General features: G+C 42.8%; 1 protein-coding gene across 1 annotated transcript in view; it reads right to left on the reverse strand.

Moving 5' to 3' along the window:
- The window catches only part of EFCAB6 (EF-hand calcium binding domain 6), a 145,294-nt gene that overhangs the window by 99,545 nt on the left and 28,691 nt on the right, over positions 1–17,058 (reverse strand). Inside the window, exon 6 of the mRNA XM_067558983.1 lies at positions 13,890–14,026. Within this exon, the coding sequence (XP_067415084.1) occupies positions 13,890–14,026 (137 nt within the window). The remainder of the gene's footprint in view (positions 1–13,889; positions 14,027–17,058) is intronic.

Consider the following 17,058-nt stretch of genomic DNA (forward strand, 5'->3'; position numbering starts at 1 on the left):
TGTAGTTGATGTGAGACAACACTCAGTTGATGTTCCCAAGCTTATTTTCCTAATCACTAAAAATATGTAATTTTTTAAAATGAAAGTTGGGATTTTATAGTACAATTCATAGATGCATAGATTTTAAGGCCTAAAAATACCATTAGATCATCTACTCTAACCTACTGTATATCACAGGTCAGTTATCCCTGTATTGAGACCAATAACATGTGTTGACTAGAAAAGCATCCAGTCTTGATCTGAAGACACTAAAAAATGACAAATACACTATTTTCTTTGGTAGTTTGCTCCCATGGTTAATCACACAGTTAAAAATTTGTGCATAATTTGTAATCTGAATTTCTCTGGCTTCAGCTTCCAGCCATTGATTCTTGTTATGCCTTTCTCCATTAAATTAAACAGCCCTTTACTATATATTATTTTCTCCCTGTGAATGTATTTTTTACACTAAATCAATTCACCTTTCATTCCCCTTTTTGATAAGCAACTTGGGCAAGTCACTTAGCCTCCTTTTATCTCAATTTCCCCAGTTGTAAAAGTGGGATACAGTGCCTCGCTACCGAAAGATATAGCTAGTTAATATTTGTACAGTGCTTTGAAATCAGTAAAGTGTGACAGAAAAACTTAAGAATAAAATGGATATACCATCTTCCAATTGGAAGCAAACTTCCCTGTACAAATTCAAAATAAAGAGAATACTTCACAAACATGTGATTGGCTTGTTTGAACACTGACAGTCCCATCATGACAAAAAAGTCATGTCAAAGATCACAAGACACACTGTATCCCAAAATAACACTCTGTAACCGCCATATTCACCACTGTTATGTGAGTATGATATGTTTTGTACAAAGTAGACCTTGTGAGGTATCATTTGGAAAGTTATAGTCTGTTGACCAACGTTGTTCTCTCAAAATGTGTACATCATCTTTGTGTATGAAATTATGAGATGCTAAATGTCTGTTACTGAAACATGAGAGTCTGGGAAATGCCCACAGCCTCGCTCCTCAGAAGCAACAAAGGAGTGACCAACACACAAGAGGCCAACAAGAGATTTACAATTCACATGAAAGACAGTTGCTCAAGCACATACACCATGGGGCTGCCTAAACTCCATGACTAAGGTTAAGATTCTGGCCTGGTCTACACTAAAGAGTTTTGTCGACAAAAGCTGACTTTTGTCAACAAAACAGTGCTGGTGTACATACTACAATCACCCCTCATCAACAAAACTGCCCTGTTTTTTCAACAAAATAAAAACACCTCGACGAGAGGTGTAGGACTTTTGTTGGCAGAGCTAGGGCGACGCCATGTCAGTGTAGACACTACGTCCACTTGCAGCATGGAGGGGCTGTCATTCTTGTCAATTAAATTGACAAGAAAGCCGGGGTGGCTGGTTTCCACTCCCAGCTGCAAGCTGGGACTGGGCAAGCCCTGGGTAGCTTGGAGCCTGGCTCTCTGCTACCAGCTCGGACTGGAGGGAACTGGGCAGTGGGCAGCTGCCACCCACTGCCAGTGGGGACGTGGGTGGCTGCTGTCTGGCTTCCAGGAAAACAGGTGGCTGCTGCCCGGTTCCCATCTCTGCGCTGGGACCTGGAGGGACACGGACGGCTCCCAGCTGCATGCTGGGACCTGCAGGAGGCGGGCGGCTACCACCCGACTTCCCAGGACTTGGTGGCTGTCGCCCGGCTCCCCAGGACACAGGCAACTCACCAGCTGCGCAACAGGACTGGGAGAGACTTGGCGGCTACTGCTGCCGCACACCAGGCTGGGACCAGGGAGTGTTGCAGGGGCAGACCACAGGTAGCCAATGGGATCCAGGAAGGGAGCTGAGAGATGGGTCTCTCAGCTCCCCATACTGGCCCTTAGGTCGGTGGAAGTGCTCCTGGTGAGGACACACTCCAACGACCTAAGGAGAGCTGTGTGGATGTCAGCCAATGCTGTAATTATAGCAGAGGCTGAAAGTTGACATATTTTAGGTCGACTTATTTTTCTAGTGTAGACAAGGCCTTTGCTATGGTTATTTTTAGTAAAAGTCATGGACAGGTCATGGGCAATAAACAAAAATTCACGGAGCCTGTGACCTGTCTGTGACTTTACTAAAAAATAATGGAGGGCAGGGGTGGATGAGGGAGGAATGACAGCTGGAGTCCCATGGGGGTGTAGCTGGCCCTGATCAGCTGTTCAGCAAGCAGGGCTAGCTCCGGAACAGCTGATGGGGTGCCAGTCCCGGGCCACCGCCAAACAGCTGATCGGTGATGGCCCACCCCCTCCCACCACTGCCAAACAACTGATCGGAGAAGGGTATAAATAAGAGAGTAACATCATCCCAAGGCTTGCCTCTCCCCTCTCATCTACACAAGGAAACAAGACCACCTAAACGACAAAGAAAACTCCATTGGGACCTTGGGTGTGGCTGGCCCTAATTAGAAAGCATTCTAGTTGGCAAGAACTGTTGAGAAGTTTTGGTGAGAGAAATTCCTTTGCTTTTAGAATTATTAGCATGGTAAAGTTTAGGAATTAGCTTGCGATTTTATATTTTACTTTCTTTTGTAACCAGTTCTGATCTTCTATGCCAATACCACTTCATCGCTTAAAATCTATCTTTTTATAGTTAATAAATCTTTTTTATGTTTAATATAAACCAGTATGTTTTTGGCTGAAGTGTTTGGGGAATATACTCAGGTTAACAAGGGCGGGAGCATGATCAATTTCTTTGCCAAATTGACAGACCTTATGAGCTTGTATTGTTTAGTAAGTAACTGAACAGTACAAGATGGTACATTTTGGGGTGCTGGGCTATGACTAGAGATATGTGGGTGTCACTTATATGTAATTCAAGAGTGGCTGGCATAGCACTCTGGTGTATGTTTGGGGGTAACTTGCATGCTTGAGACCGGGGTGAGTGGCAGAGTGGCAAGTGACATAGCAAAACGGGCATAGTGTACATCAGACTGGAGAAATAAGGGGGCAAAATGATCTAACTGTCCAGATTGTACCCCAGGGGATGTCCATCAAGTTAATGCTATACCTTGACGTAAATGACATGTCACTCATGATGTATCGGTTTGACATTCATACACTTTTGGAGCTCAGTTTTTGTAACGTTCAAATACTGTTAAACCCAGATATACAAATTATCATGCCCTTAATAACAAAAATGAACACTTCACTCATTATCTAGCACTAAAAAGAATAGTGACAGTTTTCATCAACACATGGATGCTCCAATTTTTAACACCTGAAAAGCTCCTTCCACCACAAGCTGTATTGTTACTGCTACCAGGAGTCGAAGTGGTGGCTGAAAAAGAAGGCTTATTTTGGATTTTCACATGTCAAAGTTAGAAAATCAATCCCATCCACCCAAAAATGGAACTACAGCACTAATTATTTGTTCAGAACATCATTATGCATTACTAGCTGCTCTTGGTATTGGAGTACTGAAAGGGACCCAAAAAAATCAAGCCATAAGTGTAGATCACAATCATGCATTGCATTCTTTATCACTCCCATAGGTTACTATAAAAAGGACATGATGCAACTTGAAGATATAGTAAATGAAGAGTGAGCTTTTCTTTGCAGCATCCACAAACAATAGGGCAAATCCATCAGTAGGAGTTTTGACATTGGCTTCATTGGGAGTAGAGCTGATTCTTGTATTCACTGAAGAGAACAAGTAATGAAACATGCATTCCTGATAGCAAAAACCATGTTTATTCACTTTAAAATAAGAATTCTTGAGTAGAATCATCATGATGGATAAACTGCTTTTAGAATTTAAATGACTAAAGCGGCATTCCTATTTATTCCAATCTCAGTGTGGAAAAAAGACAGTTACTTACCTTGTAACTGTTGTTCTTTGAGATATGTTGCTCATGTCCATTCCATTCTAGGTGTGTGCGCCCCTCCGTTCACGGTTACCGGAATTTTTTTCCCTTAGCAGTACCCGTAGAGCCGGCTCCAGCGCCCCCTGGAGTTCTGCACAGATGCCGTGGTATATCAGGCAACGCCAGCCATACGCCCCTTCAGTTGCTCCTTGCTGTCAACTCGGACAGCAGGGTTGGGGGGAGGGTAATGGAATGGACATGAGCAACACATCTCAAAGAACAACAGTAACAAGGTAAGTAACTGTCTTTTCTTCTTCGGCCTGGTCTACACTGGCAACAGAGGTCAACATAAAGTCACTTATATCGATCTCCGAACACCTGCGTCTACACTGACACTGCAGTTAAGTCGACTTAAGTCGCAGCAAAAGTCAACTTAATAAAACCACCTCTGCAAGTGGCTTAGCGCCTAATTCGAATTTATTGCTTAGATTTAGCGTCAGTGTAGGCAGAACTTCACTTAAATCGATGTTATTGGCCTCCGGAAGGTATCCCACAATACCCCGTTGTGACCACTCTGGACATTCACGCTGTGCTGTACCGTGGTCACGCTATCCGGAAATGTTCCCTCCCCTCAAGCCCCGGGAAAATTTGAATTTTCATTTCCTGTGCAGCCAGCATGGAGAGAGCATTGTTGATGTACTCCTCATGGCTACTGCAAAGCCCAAACGTGCTCTGGCATGGAGTAGACCAGAGGTCTTACATCTCATTGGGCTGTGGGGCGAGGAGTTCGTTATGGCTCAGCTCAGAGCCAACAAAAGGACTCTGGACGTTTACGGGAAGATATCCCAGGGCATGCTGGAGAAGGGATACAAGAGGGACACGCAGCAGTGCCGCGTGAAGATCAAGGAGGTGCATCAGTCATATCAGAAAGCTAGGGAAGCTAACAGCCGTTCTGGTTCCTCGCCCAAAACAGGGTGCAGGAGAGCGGGGTGTCCGTTCTGTCAAAAAGTCAGGACCTATTCCTGACCATAGAACAGTCCAGCTGCACACAGGACAGCAATAATGATCCCGGGGAAGGCACATCTGGTGAGGTTTTTTTCTTCTTAGCAGTTCTGTCCTTTTACATTGTGGGAAGAGGGGCAGGAAGGGGATTTCAGGCGTTTAGCGGACTTTATTGGGGGGTTACCCATGGAACAGATTATTTATGTGCAGAGATATGCTCCGAGAATCATCAGTTGATATCTCATGGAAACTTTCATGTAGGTAATCTGTTATTCTTCGCAAAAGGTTTCTGGGGAGGGCTGCCTTGTTCCTCCTTCCACGGTAGGATACTTTGCCACGCCACACTGCAATCAAGGGAGCAGGCATCATGGCGGAACACACCATAGCGGCAAAAGGACCAGGCTGGTACCCCGTTGTGTGCAGCAAATCTTCCCTTTCCTCGTGCATTACCCTCAGGAGACTGATATCGCTCATGGTCACCTAGGGAAGATGGCGCATGTTTAAAATACCCGAGCTATACAGCAGATGCCCTGTACCTTTGTATTCCCCATTGCAGTGTCCTACCAAATCACTTTGATTACTTTTATTTCGTTTAAGCAGAGACTATATACCCCCACACACACACGCTGTCCGCAGATCCCCTTGCTTCCCATCTCTGTAAGGGCACAGCAAGCCAACCCTTCTGGGATGTTAGGAATGGAATGATGGACTGGGTTTGCCCGGTGCACTGCATGGGGAGTATTGTCTACACTGTCGCAGTTGTATCATTTTCTTCAGTCTGCTAACAATGGCTACCTTGTTACTTTCTTTTCATTCTGTGGACACCTCGGCCTTGGCCGAACCCTCAAGAAATGCTGCGGAAAGACTATCGCAGATTAGAAAGAAGGGAAAAAAAATCAAGATATGACATGTTTGGCGAGCTCATGAACGCCTCCCGGGCTGCAGAGACAGAACTCAGAGCATGGCAGCTGACCTTGTCCCAGAATATGAACATGGACAGGGGGAGTCGCAGAGAAATGCAGGAGCATGATCGCACTAGCACACAGGAGATGCCACGAATCATGCGTGACCTGACAGACATGCTCTGGCAGTTTGTGGAGCTTCAGGAGGAATGGAGGACAGGACAGAGTTTTGCTGCAGCCCCTCCATAATGCTCCTCCACCTAGGGCTGTGCTGCCCTGCCCCTCCCCCGCCCCCAAGAGGTCTCGGAGGAGAATGGCCAGGCTCAGTACGTGCTCACTTCCATGTGGAGGCATGCAGAAAGCAGAGGCAGCCCTGCTGACAGCAGGCCAGCAAGCAACCACACTACCCCTTGAGACTGTGAATGAACACTTCCCCCCTTCACCCATGCCTTGAATGTTCATAAATAAAAGTTTGCATCATTTCAACACGTTTCTTTATTAAAACTTATCTTGTCCTGGAGGGATTTGCAGGGTACTGATATCGATTTGGGGGGAACAGAAATCAGTCCTGCATCTCAATGCAGAACCTGGTTTTCAATGCTTCCCTAATGCAAAGCACTCTGTGGTTAGCTCTCAGCGTACTGCTGGCATCTGGCTGCTTATAATTGGCGGCCAGTCTTTCTGCCTCCACAGCCCAACCCTGGGGGAACCTCTCACCCTTTGCTTCACACACATTATGAAGAACACAGCACACAGATATCACTGATGGGAGGTTCTTTTCACTCATGTTCAGCCTAATGAGGAGACTCCTCCATCTGCCCTTTAAACGCACTAAGATAGAGATGTGCATCCCATCAATGGCCCTCCGGCAGTTTGGGAACCCCATCGTGGCAAACCCGTCCACTATGTCCTGCACATTTCCCAAAGTCACTATCCTTCGTAGCAGAAGTTTATTTATAGCACTGCACACTTGATTTACGGCTATGCCCACTGTGGATTTACCGACTCCGAATTGATTCCCAACCGAGCAGTAACAGTCGGGGGTTGCCAGCTTCCACAGAGCGATGGCGACTCTCTTCTCCACCATCAGAGCTTGTCTCAAGAGAGTATTCACGCACTTCAGGGACGGGGCAAGCTCTGAGCACAGTTCGAAGAAAGTTGCCCTGTGCATATGAAAGTTTTGCAGCCACTGGTCATCATCCCACAGCTGCATAATGATGCAGTCCCACCAGTCTGTTCTTGTTTCCCGGGACCAGAACCGGCACTCCACAGACTGCAGATGATGCGTTACAGCCTGCAGTAATCGGGAATTATTCTGCTCGATGGCTTGTAGCAGGGCAGCTTTGGTGGCATCGCAGCTGCCTGTGCTTTGGCTTCTTGCTCTACTTCGAAAATACTCGGTGATAAGCTGCAATGTATTTGTGACGCTCACAATAATAGTGCAGAGTTGAGCTGGCTCCATGTCTCCACAGCAATGGCGAGCGTGCGACGTAAAAAAACAGTGCGAAAATAGGTTTCCTGTTTGTTTGGGGAAAGAAGGGAGGGGGAAGCGGCATTGCATCATGGGATGATGAAACTCATCCCAACAGCCACCGCGGCTAGTTGCACTGTGGGATAGCAACCCACAGTGCACTGCTTTGAAAGTCGAAATAAGCGTGCTGACTGTGGACGCACGAGATCTGCGCAAACAGCGTGGTGTGTATACGTTGCAGTAACTTCTAAAAATCAATGGGTGAAAGTCGACTTTAAGTAAGTCGACTTCACTCGGCAGTGTAGACATACCCGAATTCGAGTGCTTGCTCATGTCAATTCCATTCTAGGTAACTCACAAGCAGTACCTTGGAGGTGGGCCTGGAGTGCACAGATGAGCTGCCTGCAGTACCGCTTTGCTGAAGCTGGCATCATCCTGCGCCTGTTGGATGATGGCAACTATTTACAGATACTTAACTAACAAAAGAACAATAGAACAAACTAGCTAACACTGCTTAAGAGTAATGATCGGAGAACTTGATATAGCAAGCAGAACAGTTCCAGCAACGGTCATGGGTGGAAAGAAGGAAGTGAGGGGGCATAGGGCCAGAGGCACCTGATATAGGGATTCCAGGGGGCACTGGAGCCTGCCCTATGGGTACTGCTAAAGGGAAAAAAATTCCAGTAACCATGCACAGAGGTGCACATACGCCTAGAATGGAATTGACACGAGCAAGCTCTAGAAGAAGAGCTAATAAATAGCTCACTGATGTTTACCATATTGTGATATTTATAGTACAGTACTAATAATTATTTACATGACTTCTTTGATCTTAAAGATACTATGAATTATACCGGCTCCTCATAGCACTGGACATGAAAAAAATAGATCGATTAGCTAGATTAGAATGGATAGATAAGATAGGGTGGCTATCCACTCATGGCAGCACAATGGACATACTCAGAAACTTTATGCAAGGACACCAGGGCAAAACCCTTCTTAAACAAAAAGTGACATCTTTAAAAGCATCCATCTGTTGTGCCTTGTAGGTAGTAATATTTCAGGTTACTGCAACTGAAAGATGTTAGCTGACAAAAAGAGACCCTCTATTATTCGTTTGTTTACTTTCTATATTGGACAGCACCATGTGTAGTCACTTTCACTGTTTTTCCTGTATTCTTAGTGTTCCTTGTTATAGTGAATAGAAAGTCATTGTCTTAGATGTGCTTTGGATCAGACCGCTAGTTAAACCCTGATGCTGCAAATATACATGTGCTTAATTTTGAGAATATAAGACCCAAATCAAGAAAGTACTAAGACCCTAACCCTTAAACACTTATGCACATGTATAACTTTAATATTATCATTGATTTAATAGGATTTAATCATGTGCTTATAATTAAGCACGAGCTTAAGCATCCTTGCTGAATAAGGATGCTTTTCCTGAATCAGAGCCAGGAGTAGTCCCACTAAAATCTAAGGGTCTACTGACATCCTTAAAGCTAAGCCTTCCTTAAGGTCTGGGCCGCAGTTATTTTTCCATTGCTGAAAAGACCTTTATAGAAACCTGAACAAAGGAGAAAAAATATCCTTACACACATTTTAAAGTGTGTATGTTATTTTAAATGTCAGCATATTATATAAAGAGCGTCCAATTACTACCTACCTTTTTTAAAAAAATAGCCAGTTTCAAAAGATTCAGGTTAAATTTAATGGGGACATAAGAAGTGCTGGTTTTCTAAATATCAAAATTTAGTCATTATCACTAGAATTATTTTGTTATTTTTTGACTTTTCACAAATATGAATGCCATTTATTCATTAAAATTCAAAAACAACCAAACAAATGTATACCCATTATTCTTTCCAGCCCATTCTTCAAGAACTTTTCATTCTTTACATAAAGATTTGCTCTGAAATGTTGCCAAGGAAAATAACCTTGAATTATTTGCTGCATAACTGCCAGATGAGTACACTAAAAGTGCCTGGGGACAGCTTCATGTTGAGCATCTGACTTTTAAGAAAAATGTTCTAAGTATAGTATTTAAGAATTGGTGCTGTATCCCTTTTTGTGGATATATCCCTTCTCTTTTCCCCTATTTTTAAATTAGCTCCCCATAGCAGAAGAATCAGATGCCCTTCTGTTCCTGGATTCTCAAGCACCCTCCTACAATACATGAAAAGTGATTGTCTTGTTGCTCTGAGACAACTCCAGGATACAATGGGAGAGTCAAGTTCCATCCTTTTTTATAAAAATAGTCATCCATGGACACTGTTTCCCCCCAAAACAGGAAAATGTCAGCACTGATGAGAGGCTTGGATGAGTTTAAAGTCCACTAGGACCATTGGACTGAGAATGTACAACTGTGAAAGCCTGAAGGCCCAAGTACAGGGTGCAGCAGGATGGTATTTGTTAGGTAGGCATATAAATCTATTGATGGGAGGTCCATAATGAAAGTTAGGGACCATTCTTCCCAGGCAATATTGTGCCAACGCAGATCAACTGGGACTTGTTTGCCTTTTTCTGTGAGAGGACAAGACTTCAGAGCTGCCAGACTTTTTCTCTTACTGAAGGTTCAGAGTATCATTTCAGCTAGATTACAAACTACTGACTTGTCTGTCTAGAGTAGGTCTGGTCTATCTGAGAGAAAGTTCCTGAGGCCAAATGATGTCCTCCACAGGGATTTTGGATCCCATGCATTTATGTGGAGCCTGCTCTCTCACTATGACCATTCTCCCAAAATCTCACAGCTCCTTATGTGTCCCCAACCCAAACTGTGGTCAGTGTCATGCCAGACTTAACAGAGAAAACTCTCTTTATATTTATAGGCCTGATCCAAAGATCATTCAAGTCAAGAGAGATACTCAATACTGAGTCCCAGAACACTACAAGAGAAGTTTTGTCATGGGGAGGAACATTTATCAATCACTCCAAGTCAAATATTCAGTGGGCTTGGGCTTGAATCAGAAACAGCTGCAGAGTCCAGAGTCGAAATGAACACAGGAGACCATCTTGAAGGAAGACACCAGAAGGCAGAGTAGCAGCAGTCCCTGGTAAAAGGGACAACATTGAAGACACTGAAACACCTGTCTAGCTGTCTTTTCCTCCAGGTTGGTCTGAAAGTGGCCTCTCAACTGGATTAGGCTCTGCTGTAATTTAGAACTAAAGACAGAGACAAAAAGGATGGTAAGAGCCAGGATCCTGTTAACTTGGAGTAGCTGAAGAAGTTTCAGGTCCTCCAAAGCAAAACTTCAGAACTGGTCTGTTCTCACAAATGCAGCCTTCATCTGAAAAACCCATGCCATTTAAATGTATATTGCCCAGAGCTATTGGAGAGAAACAGTGTAGCAGCCAACTGAGAATCTAAAGTTCTCATTGCTCTGTGGGTTCATGTCCTTGAAAGTGAGGCTTCTAATATCTAAAGAGACATCACTGGGAACCTCAGGAACAGAAGTCAGTTAAAACTAGAATAGCTGTACAGAGGATCCTTTTTTCTTTTTAATGCAGCTGGCTTTTTAGGCTCTTTGGTGGAGCAGGATCTTCCATCTAGGCTCTGGCTATAACAAAGGCTTTCACAAATAGGTGAGAAAAGTCCGGAAGAAGAGAGGGAAGAATGATAATATTGTTTAAAAAACCAGACTTCTCAGCCTACCTGATCTCAGACCCTCGGGTGCTAATGAAGAATGAAATTTGCCCATGGACTTTAGCTATTTCTAGAGGCTGTGGATTTTTGTTGACGACCTCCACAGCTGACTGTTCAGAGACTTGGACTGTTCGGCAAAGAGATCCAGAAAGTGCAGCTTTTGGTGTCTTGTCATGAGAGTTACTTATGCTCAGTTTCCAGCTAGCCTTTTCTAGTTTCTCAGCTACCATCACCTCTCACAGCAACACCCTGTTTTGTTTTTTCTGGTGTGGTGTAGCTAGTCAGTGACATTTCTGAAATGTGAAAAGTATTGCACTTGTGTTTAATCTTGGGAAGTCAGAACAAGACTAGGGCACTCATGAGATGCATGAGGACGCCTGGACTTTGCAATTCTATTTGTTGCCCTTGCCTATTTACCTATGATGTTATAAGCAAAAGCCCATTTATAAGTGAACTAAGCTTGTGCACTTGGACAATATTCACTTAGGACATACTGGGTCAGAGGAAGGGTGACTTAGGAAGATAGGGAATGGAGGTGGCAATAGAGAGCCAAATTTACTGGTACACTCATTTTCTTTGTTCTGTCCTGGTGATGCAAACAACCGTAAACTCATCTTAACTGGGAGCAGTGCAACACTGCCTGTGTAGCAGCAAATCTGGCCATGATTTTAATTGCCTTCAAAAAGGTAAAGCCTTCCCCGGAATACAGCACTAATAAATATCCTTCTCTCAATGCACTATTAGCATGAATGATGTCACACATGTACTTTGAGGGGAGAATACACTCCTAGATCCTTAATGGTCCATCAAGTAAGGAATTCAGGTACAGTATGGTTACATTTAAAATCTCTCAAGTTTAATAGGCTTCTTTAAGAGAATGTGACTGTAGTTTTGTGATTTTTACTAAGAAAGATAGGATGAAAGCAATTTTTAAAAGAAGTAATGCATTATTTCTAATCTTCTGTTCTTGAGTACAAAGGTGAAGCTATATGATTATTTTATACATTAAGCTTCAGAAGTTTTATCTGAAACGTCTCATTGTTGAGCTTTAAAACACCCCAAATAAAAATTTGTGATCTTTTTTATTCTTCAGTATTTACGGAAATATAGTAATATTTTTTATAGATTTATTACCTTTCTGATTGCAATGCCAAACGCAAGGTTTATTGTCAAATAAAGCATTGTTTTGTTTGTTGATTGCCTACTTTAGACAAGTATTGCTTCTGTTCTATAATTGCATGTACAAAATTATTTAATTGGTTTGGTTGGGATGTAATTCTGGAGAGTATCCCAGTCAGAAAAGATATAAAAATTGAAACAGTGAGCCCAGCCATCAAAGATAGGCTAAAAATTATTCTGGAGGTTGCTTGTAGTGGAAAAAAAAATCCTCAACAACACAAGAACTGCCTATTCTAATTTGTTTAATTTTCCTTTAGGCCTTTATCCAACAGAAAATAGCTTCCAAGATTGCTACTGACAAAAGCTCCATGGACCTTATGGAATGAATATGCATCCATGAAAGTAGCTCCAAATTCCAAGAGGATAGATCATCCTTGGAAACTGCCATGTAGTCTATACACAGCTAAATAAGGTGTTCTCCTAAATAAGGTGTTAATTACACCTTCCTCCACCAGCTGATATTCCTGAACTCCAGGGGCAATTCACATGTCCTCTTTCAAAATTTCTACTGAAGAGGAGCAGCTTTAAATTACAGTCAGTGATTTACTAGTGAAGAACGCTCAAGAGATGCATGGAATTAGTGTATCTTCCAGTCGCCTTGGACACCCATCCTCCTGGGGCAGTTTTGCCCACCTTGGGGCTACACACAATAACCTTTACAGGCCCCAGTAGAGTAGAAATGGTGGCTACTTTTCACTTCCACACCTGCCCTCTGACAAAGGTGCCTCTGCTAGGGTCTATGTCAGTAAAAACTGGCAGGGATCCTGGAATCATAATGTTAAAAGTATCAAGTGGACTCCTAATAATAATACTTAGATCTTACAGGGCAGAACATTTTATATTTTAAACTCCTGTACAAATATTAATTAATCCTCACATCACCCCTGTGAGGTAAGTATTATTATCTCCTTATACAGGTTGGGAAGCTAAGCACAGAAAGGTTAAATGATTTGCCTGAGGCTACCAAGCAAATCAGTGCCGAAAATCAGTGCCGATCTGGGATTACTCAGTGTTGCTGAATCAAAGCCCCATCCTCAGTCCACTGATTCACATTCGTTCTCTGACTGCACCCTTCCCAGAGATAGAGTCTGTATTTCCAGCTCAGTAATTACCATGGGCTTGGCAATCAGGCTTGGGGGCATGATGTCAAAGCTTCAAGCTTTCCCTGACATCCCAATGGGAAGGGTTTGTTCTGCCCTGCCTGAATAACATTGTGAAGAGGCCTCCTAGTTCAAATATCTCCCATGACTCAGCTAAGGAAAGCTAGAGGGTTGAGCAAATGATTGTTTTTTTCACCTCCAGTGACTGGAGCAAGGAAGGCATCTCTCCACTGTTCATCACTTCTCTCCCTGGAACAGGTTCAGGTGGATCTCACTATCACCACCATTCAGCATGTACTCAGAGTGGGATGAGAAGGCACCACTCCTGGAATTGATCTGAAGGGGGGGAAGGAACTTCTCTTCCAACAATCTTTTGCAAAAGAGGTTCTACCCGAAACTCAAATCTCTTTGAGATTCTGTGGGCAGGACTCCCCGTTTCCACCCCCAACAATCAAACTTCTTGAAGCTAGGAGGAGTTAAGATGCTGAGACCCATTCCTTTGGGGACTACACAATGGAATTACTACCTCCCTCGGGCTATAGGAAGTTTCAGAGGCTGCAGTGTGCATGTGGGTGATAAAAGTGACAGATCCACAGTATGGAGCTAGGCCCTTGGCAGCCTGCCAGCCTTTATCCTAATAAGTTAGTTTGTTGCCATGCCACTATCCAGAAACTGACTGCCTGTACAGGTCAGAAGGTCAAATTGGTCCCTTAACTTATTAATTTCAAGCACCATACAGAAATCCTTGACTGTTTCCTTACTTACTTTTCATACTCTGAATTCTTCATCCTGAAACAACTGATCTCGAGAATCCGTTTTAGCTCATGCCGCTGTATTTGTCCTGTTCGGTTATAGTCAAAAAGTCTACAGGTCTTGATAATGCTTTTCAAATTCTTGGAAATCTATAATTACAAATAATCTAATTAAACAAAAAATATTGATGCAACCTGAAACACAGGCACTGGATGACTTTGCTAATATCAAAAATGTCATTTTATATCTCTTCCAACAATGTAAACAAACAAACAAACCCCAATCTTTTTTAGCACAGTGGGAAGTATGACTATGAGAAATGAACACTATGCAATTACTGAATGTTTTGAAGGCAATTTCCTCAGTAAATAGTGTTGGTAAAGTTAAAAACTTTTAGGCAAAGCAGTGAGTTTCAAATACAACTCATTTCTTTTAAGCAGTAGATAAAAGATATCTTCCTCCAGTGACTGAAACCTAGAGATTTGCTAGAAACCAAACTCTGCAAGATTGTAGCAGATCTGCTTTGCATGGGTATTTATGTGTATTAGATATCAACAAATTATTAGTGTTCTGCATAAAGTGGTCAAAGAATCAGGCTTTAAATATTTCAATCCCCCCAGAATCAGAGGTTCAATTCACAGCAGGTTTAACTCAATGCTTCATCCTTATAAGTTGAATTGAATGCCATGCAGATTACTATATAAAGATATTTCAGCTGATCATTAAACATGATCAGCTGTTTCAACATTAGAAAAATTAGTCCTGTTTGTTCTCAATAGATATTAATGAGCCCATCACACTTTTCCTTATAACTGAACCTTGCCTTGGTGTCTGGCAATAATGTCCTCTCTTAGTACTGTTGTGTGCTAGTTGGCTGCTGCATCCCATCCCAGAAGTAAGTGCATTTTAGCAGTTACAAGTAGGTAGTGTATAGCTCTGGGGGATCCCTCAGGATCAAAGGAAACTATTGGGGTACTAGGTGTTTAAAGTATTTTCTTACACTTTGATGCATAAACAAAATTCGGTGCAAATCACATCCTGTACGTGCACCAGACACAGGGAGATCTAAACACAATTTTTATCCAGACCACAGATTACCCTGAAAAGACGGAAGTACTTTATCTCCAAATACAAGAATACCCACTCAAGTGTATTTTGCTAGTAACATAATTATTGATAATTATTAATTATCCCTATACTTCCCTCAATATATGCATTCCAAAGAGATTTTGCACCCATGGATCTGAGCTTGTGGGGTACCACCTGCGTAATACTCTCCTTCCTTCTTCCTAACTCCGTGGAGTCCACTCTGCATGGAGAACACAAAATTTCCCTTCTGCATGTTTGACAGGGCAGGCAGAAGGAGGTGGAGAGGGTTAACTAGTCTGCATCGCATCACTGCATTTTTCTCACCCCAAACCCTCTGATTCTGCCTATACTAACTTACACGAGCTTCCCCCCTTTGTAGTGTGGAACAACCCTGAGAGAAGCTTCAGAGGAATTCACAGGACAAGTGAGCACCTTGCAGCACAATTCATAGAAGAATCACGCTGTTCACTGGAAGCAAAATGTTGGAGTGGGAATATAAGAGACCTCTGTGCAGATTTGCTGAGATCCCTTGCATATCTTTGGGGATATACAGAGGGAGGGGGTGAAACATAGCTTCTGCATGAAGCAAAAGCTGCACACACCCCCTACAACAGAATCTGAAGGAAATTCTGCAAGTGCAAACTAACAGTTGCAGTTTCTCTTTATAGAAGACACCTAATAAATAACATATAGGGAGGACTGCAAGAACTGAACTATCTATTTATCTATGGCAAAAATGTCAGGGTGGAAACTGCTCATTCTACATAATTATACAATGAGGAATTAATCAGTGGCAGGACTGGGATTTAAACCCAGGTCTCTTGACTGCCAGCCCACTATTCAAACCAGTAGAACATACTGCCTCTCCCTCATTTTAGTAAAAATGTGTCAAACAACCCTCCACCATGTTGTTATTCTTGGTGACTAAAAACCGAGAACTTAATTGTGCCTTTAAGGTACAGTGTGCAGCAGTGGAGGGGTTTGGAAGCACACGGCCTCTGCAGCAGTTCCCAGAGAAGCACAGCTTCTGCATCACACTTTTACAGGGTGCAAGATGTGCTTTCCTCCACACAAGGCAAAGTCTGCTAGTCTGTGCAGGGCAAGAAAGGTAGAAAGGCCATAACCCTTCTGTGACACTGCAGGAAACATATTATCATAACAATAATGGTCAGTATGTCGTGAGCATTTCAAAAACCCCTTCCATGACATACTTTTCATTAGACAATACACAGTTACACTATAAGGGTGAACATGAATGATACACAAATCACATCATAAGGGTGTACATGGAGTACAGCACGTCACTCCTTCCATTTCCACAGCCCTTCTGGGGAGGCTACCATTGCTGGCCTGGCAATCCTAGCTCCTGGCATCCTCTTTTCTTCAGCCTGCACACACATGCAGAAATACACATATTCTACCATGGAATGGGCCTGGAGAGTGACCCACCTTATCACCCCTAGAGGGTGGCCCCCTCCAGAGGAGGGTACTGGACAGGCAGGGTGAGCAAGCTTTCACAGCCATTGCTTAATCTGATGCCTGCTCTGTACACAAAGAGAAGGCTTCAATCTGCACGGCTGTCAATCCAGCATATTTCATGCACGCTTTTTTTTTTTTTTTTTCTTTCTTTAAAAAAAAAAAGGACAAAATATTCCTCATGCAATAAACACATCAATGCTCATTTCCCCGATATTCTACTTCAGGCCATTTTGTATAAAATCTTTAATTAAAGTTTTTCTTTGAAATTGTCATCATCAAACCAGAAGAAAGAAAGTAAAAAACGGAAGGACACAGCTGTGCATATATGAAGTGCTATTCAGTACCAAATGAATTGGAACAAAATAAGTATCGTGACTGTTATGCTCTTAGTTTTGGCTCTGTATTCTCAGTAGCACAGTCTAACTTGTCACTTTATATTGATTCCATCTGTTTACACTCTGCAGAGTATTGGCTTCCTATGGTGAACATTTCCTATTTACCAGCTGGTAGAGATAGGCCAAACCAGATAGAAAAGAATTAGACTATTTTCAGAGCCTCGTAAACATAAAATCAAAACTTTGTGAGAGAGGGGAAGTAGGAAAGTGGGGAGTGA

The sequence above is a fragment of the Emydura macquarii genome, unplaced genomic scaffold (assembly GCF_026122565.2).
Source record: "Emydura macquarii macquarii isolate MOO-44397 ecotype Brisbane River unplaced genomic scaffold, CSIRO-AGI_Emac_v2 contig_2205, whole genome shotgun sequence".
Classification (NCBI taxonomy): domain Eukaryota; kingdom Metazoa; phylum Chordata; order Testudines; family Chelidae; genus Emydura; species Emydura macquarii.